We start from the raw sequence: 6,140 nt of genomic DNA on the forward strand, positions 1-6,140 counted from the left end.
TTCTATTCTATTCTATTCTATTCTATTCTATTCTATTCTATTCTATTGTGTTTTACTTAATAAACCTGATTTTGAGACTTACAAAATAATTATATGTTACTGTTTGGAAAACACTAGTTCAGCAGGCTTCTTAATGCTCCTTCTCAGGTGTAAATTCATGAACAGGTACTGATTCAGCCTGTTAGTCCTTCCTGTGCGAGTCCCTAGGGATCGACCTAGAAAGGACCGTAGTGGTTCTTTTATGCTAGTTTAGCTCCAAGGGGCCGGGTAAGGGCTGGGTGACATGTCGTACTTGAGGCACAGCCACCCTAGCTCTGATGTTGGGCCTTCCCCTTGGGCTCCTGTCTACACAGGCTCTGCCTCAGGGCTCAGCCCGCTGTAACCTGAGGGAGAATCTACTGAAGGATCACTGTGCTCCAGAGTTCATTGAGTTCCCAGTCAGTGAGGCCCAGATCCTGGAGGCTCGGCCACTCAGCAGCAAGGGCTCTGGAGACAGCACCAAGATCACTCAAGTCAGTCCCCAGAGGATTGCCCTTCGACTACGGCCAGGTAGGTGTGGGGCTCATCTGGGGGGGACCTGGAACAAGTGGGCACAGGAGATGGATCAGGTCTGAGCGGAAACTCTTCGGGGAGGGCAGTGCAGAATAGGAGCAGGGTAGAGAGAGGAAAAGGTGGGGTTGGGGAGTGGTGAGCGGGAGAATGGAAGAAAATGGGTGTCGTCAGGATTTGAGTCAGAGGATCTGAGTGTGGATCCCAACTCCAGCGCATTACTAATTAGTTGGCTGGTTAGTTGGCTGGTTAGTTGGCTCTGCTTCCTCCCGGTGTGGTTTATCTAGTCTATAGCTTTGTGTGGAGGTGCAAATGAGAGAAAGGATGAGAAAGCAATTTGTACACCCATTTTTCCACAGGGGACAGGGAATGTTTAGGAGCAGACAAAGTAGGAGCAGAGGAGGGAGGGGCATTAGGGTAAGAGCGGGCTTTTCGCAGCGTCTGCGCTTGACCTGACTGAATCAATAAGCCTCCGAGAGAGGCCCACTATGTACAAATCCCATTGTGTGGGACTGGGAGAAAGGCAGAGTGCTGTTTACTTTTGAGACAGTAGCTTCTGGTCAGCCGGGAACTCACTGTGCATTCCAGGCTGACCTTGCCTTTGCAGTAGCCTCCCTGATTCTGCCTCATGCATGCTGGGATTGCAGGCATGTGCTACCATACCCAGAATAGTCCCTATCCTCTACAGAGTCTGAGCCAGCAACTGACAAGAGCTGTATGACTTGGAGTGGTAGACCCTGGGGTCCCAGAGGATCACACGTGTGGGAAACCATAGAACGGAAAAGAAGTGGTTTGAGAGACTGCAACAGGAACAGACTTATAAGGGGGTAGGGGTGGGGACACAACCAAAACTTTCAAACTTAATTTGAGCAAGCAGTTATCTATCCCCTATGGCAGCCTATGTATCTACTTCTCGAAGAAGAGGAGATGGGGAAAAAAAAAAACCAAAAACAAAAACAACAACAAAAAAAAACCTAACATCTTCTGCCTTCCAGATGATTCGAAGATCTTTTCACTTCAAGTACGGCAGGTGGAGGATTATCCTGTAGACATCTATTACTTGATGGACCTGTCCTTCTCCATGAAGGACGATCTGTCGAAAATTCAGACCCTGGGGACCAAGTTGGCTTCTCAGATGCACAAGCTTACGAGCAACCTTCGGATTGGCTTTGGGGCCTTTGTGGACAAACCTGTGTCACCATTCATGTACATCTCCCCACCAGAGGCACTGGAAAACCCCTGTCACAGGTAAGCCCTTTCTCCACAAACCGGCAAAGCACTCCCTTCTCTGTGTCTCAGGCTGGGCCAAGTCCCGGGTCCCCTATTTTAGCTCCAGGGTTTTTTTCTTTAAAAATTTATTTTTTAAATTTCTATTTATATGTATGTGTTTGTGCCGGGTGACCATGGAGGCCAGAGGAAGGTGTCAGATCCCCTCAGACATGAGTTACAGGTGGTTACAAGCTGCCTGGCCAGGGTGCTGGGAACCAAATCCTGTTGTTCTTTTGGAAGAGCATCGAACGCTTTAACCGCTGAGCCACCTCCCTAGCCCCTCTAAGGGTGTTTTGTTGGCTGCCTTATGCAAAAACTGTAGCGTTTTTAATTTGTTCTCTGTCTGGCAGATGGGCCTACTATCTTGAGTATCGTGCCAACAGTACGAAAGGCTGCTCGGGGTCTTATACAGAGATGTTGTCATCAGTTTATTGGCTTTGTCACAAATGAATAGAAGGAAAGAGGAAAGTGTGTGGGCATGAGCTCAAAAACTGAAAGAAGGCTAGATCAGTAAAAATGTAATTATGATTTCAGAAGATGGTTCTTTGGACACCATTCTAGTCACCAAAGGCACAGATTTTTCGAAGTTAAAAAGCAAAAAATTAAATCACTTTATTGAGCTATTTAACAGTATATACATGGTTAATTAAGTTCTCTCTGTTTGCCTCCTTTACAAAAATATATTACAATTTTTTTTATTGTTTTCACGTATATCAGTGTTTGCCTGCTTGCACATTTGTGTACCATGTGTATGCCTGGTGTCATCGGAAGCTGGAAGAAGATGTCAAATCCGCTGCTGGAGCCGGAGTTATAAATGGTTGTGAGCTACGATGCGGGTGCTGGGAATTAGATCTGGGTCCTCTGGAAGATCAGCCTGTGCTCTTGACCACTCAACCATCTCTCCAGCCCCCACACCTCTTTTTTTTTTTTTTTTTTTTTTTTTTTTTTTTTTTTTTTTTTTTTTTTGAGACAGAGCTTTTTGCTACGTAGGCCAGGCTGGCCACAGCCTCCTGAGTGCTATGTTGCAGACATGAGCCAACGGAGGAGCTCTAAGGGATTGAACTTAGGGGATCACGTTTGATAGGCAAATGTCCTGAACAGCATCTCCAGGCCCATGCCCATCCCTCGGCTTATGTGCTGTCGCTTCTTTTGCTGTTTGTGACCCAGGACCCAGTAGAAGCAACTCGAGGGAGGGAACGCTTATTTTGGCTCGTGGCTCAGAGAATGTTACCCATCATGACAGATAAGGCGTGAAACCTAAAGTGGCAGCTACTTGCTACAAGCCACCAGGGCTGGAAGTGGAGCTGACTGGACCAACCCAGCCCTGCCCTGTATAACCCTATTTGTGCCAGCTGGGCTCTGCGTAAAAGGTTCTGTGATCCCCCTCAAGCTGTGCCCCCACCTGGGGACCCAGTGTTGGAACACAGGAGCCTGGGGGCCCTGTCTCCCACTCGGACCACAGCAGTTTACTCTCGAACGGCTGACTTGACAAAGAGCGTCAATCTGCGTGTGGTAGTGGTTTAAATTTAGGATTATTGGGGCTAGAGAGACGGCCCAAAGGTTACGAATGCTTCCGGCTTTGAAAACATCCTACAGCGCAGTTTTAAAACTCCTCTGTGGGCTGCTGTATGTCTCCCCAGAAAGGGTATTAGTTAGTCTAGGAACCGCAGTGCTCCTGTCTGGCATGATCTGTAAGTTTAAGTGTTAACGGTAAGTAACAGCCGTGATGGCCTGAGCCTCGCTCTTGCGGAACTGCTTTAGTTGGTCTCAGGATGGTTCTCGTGAGGGGAGCACTGTCATGCTTCCATGTGTACCCCAATACTGAGCTACGCCTCCTCCACCGCTGTGTCTTCGTTGCTTATGTCTGAATTACTTTTCTTGTCGCCATGACCAAACACTTGACGGACAAACAGGCTTAGAGAGGCTATCAGAGAGCCCATGCTTGGTAAACGGGGAGCTGAGGTTTTCCTCTGTCCTGTCTGGTTTCATCGCTGCTTTTCTTGCCCTTCTGGCTACATGGAGGTATGGTGGCATCGCCACAGGTCATTTGAAGGGCTTGGGCTGTCTCAGTAATTGCGATTCCGTGGGGGCTGGAGGTGATACGGTATGACCCTGGGCATGCCACTGTCCATCTCTGTTCCTCTCTTTACCTGACCTTTCATCCCCCTCCCCCCCGCCCAGTATAAAGAATGAATGCTTGCCCATGTTTGGCTACAAACACGTGCTGACGTTAACCGACCAGGTGACCCGCTTCAATGAGGAAGTGAGGAAACAGAACGTGTCCCGTAACCGAGATGCCCCAGAGGGCGGCTTTGACGCCATTCTGCAGGCGACAGTCTGTGATGTGAGTTTGGAGGGCAAGGGGTGCCAGGTGTAGCTGGCATAAATCAGAACGGGGAAGGAAACAGTTCCCTTGAGGATTTCCGGTGGGATGGGGTTTAGGAGCCGAGCAGGACTTTGTATGGTAAGAGTAACGACTCTTTGTATCCATGCCAAGGCCACAGCTGACACTTCTTTAAACCACAGTCATCCCAGATCTTTCCTAGGGAAAGCATCTTCCCACGTTTTCTGGAATTAATTCAGGGTCAAGCCTCGGTTAACTTGACCTCAGCCAAGTGGGCAGATGTTAGGGTGGGGTTTCTTCTAGCCCAGGCCAGCTCTGTGGATGCAGATGGGGGTTCTGTCCCTGGAGGAGTTGTGGGGAGGTGACGAAGGGATGATTTAACCTCATGAACCACTCCACAAGCAGATGGCTTTCCTGTAGGGAGCAAAGCCCAAACTGGAAAGCTCTAGTTTATGTTTCAAGGCTTGGAGCTGAGGACCCTCTCCAAAGCAATTTGTCAGGTTTTCAGGTGTGGAGGTTCTGGGGCCTTTGTTTCCTACTGATGACATAGCTGAAGTCTCTGTGCCTTTTTTTCTAAACAGGAAAAAATTGGCTGGAGGAACGATGCATCCCATTTGCTGGTGTTTACCACTGATGCCAAGACCCATATTGCTCTGGATGGGAGGCTGGCAGGCATTGTCCTGCCCAATGATGGGCAATGTCACATTGGCAGTGACAACCACTACTCAGCTTCCACGACCATGGTGAGATGCCTGGTCCTACTGTGGTCCTGGTTCACTCTGTTGGGGCTCTTTTATTCTTGACAGCCCCCAACCCCTGAGACAGGGTTTCTCTTTGTAGCCTTGGCTGTCCTGAACTCACTCTGTAGACCAGGCTGGCCTCTAACTCACAGAGATCCACCTGCCTCTGCCTTCCCATGTGCTGGGATTACAGACAGGCAAGGCTTATTTTGTGAACTGAAAACAGCTCTTCCTCTGGGCATTCCATAGGGCTCAGCTAGTGCCTGTTCATGCCGTATCCCAATGGGGCACCCTCATCCAGGGTCTGACCTGTCTGACCAGGAGAGATGTTCGTTCCTGTGCCCAGGGTTCACACTGAGCCCCCAGTCACCAGCGCCAGCATCTTGGCCTCCAGAATGGACGCAAGTGATGTGCCCATGTGCAGCTGGGAAGCTCATGCCTTCCCTTCCTCTGTCAATGTCCCCTTCTTGGAATCAAGCTCACTTGTAGTTACTGGGGAAAGACGGGGGGGGGGGGGGGGGAAGGACAAAGGTTTCATTGATGAACCAAAACGCCCAGAGAGCAGAGCCTTTTGAGGAAAGGTTAAAGGGCACAGAGCCGTTTGGCTTGAAGGAAAGATAGTCCATGGGTAATTTAGGATGATACGTAAGAAAATTTCTGAAAAAGTTATTTTATATGTTTTAGTTAACTATAGACAGTTAGTTAAATAAAAGGGAAGGAGCTTAAACTGAAATGGGAGAAACTGCTGTAAGCCGCAGGACAAGTGAACCAATGTTTAAAATAATAGCACTTTGGGTATTTGGGAGGAAGTCTTGACTTTTCACCCATCTTGTCACCTTCCCTTACCCCCCCCCCCCCTAATTTCATTTTCTTGAGACAGGGTCTTGCTATGCAGTCCGGGTTGGCTTGTGCCATCCCTCATGCCATCACCTCATGGATGTGAGGGTCATAGCAATGTGCCATGATGCCTGTTTTTTTTGGGGTGGGGGTGGGGGAGGGTCTTCTTGTTCAGTTATGTAGCCCAGGCTGGCCTTCACCTTGAATCCTTCTGCCTCAGCCTTCTGAGTGTTGGGGCTAGAAGTCTGTAGCTCCATGCCTGCTCTTTTATTCTGGTCTGCAGATTGAACGCAGCCTCTCACATCATATTGGATATTGGCTCATCTACCGAGCCACCGCCAGCCTACTCTTTCTTTTCTTTCTTTCTTTCTTTCTTTCTTTCTTTCTTTCTTTCTTTCTTT

At 48.8% G+C, this 6,140-nt stretch overlaps 1 protein-coding gene across 1 annotated transcript in view; it reads left to right on the forward strand.

Annotated features, from left to right (window-relative positions):
* Positions 1 to 6,140, forward strand: part of Itgb3 (integrin subunit beta 3) — a 65,404-nt gene that overhangs the window by 26,847 nt on the left and 32,417 nt on the right. The window contains exons 3-6 of the mRNA XM_055592571.1: positions 354 to 549; positions 1,545 to 1,797; positions 4,000 to 4,162; positions 4,744 to 4,905. Coding sequence (XP_055448546.1) covers positions 354 to 549; positions 1,545 to 1,797; positions 4,000 to 4,162; positions 4,744 to 4,905 — 774 coding nt within the window. The remainder of the gene's footprint in view (positions 1 to 353; positions 550 to 1,544; positions 1,798 to 3,999; positions 4,163 to 4,743; positions 4,906 to 6,140) is intronic.

This window comes from Psammomys obesus, unplaced genomic scaffold (genome assembly GCF_907164565.1).
Source record: "Psammomys obesus unplaced genomic scaffold, mPsaObe1.curated_primary_1811, whole genome shotgun sequence".
In the NCBI taxonomy this organism is placed as follows: Eukaryota; Metazoa; Chordata; class Mammalia; order Rodentia; family Muridae; genus Psammomys; species Psammomys obesus.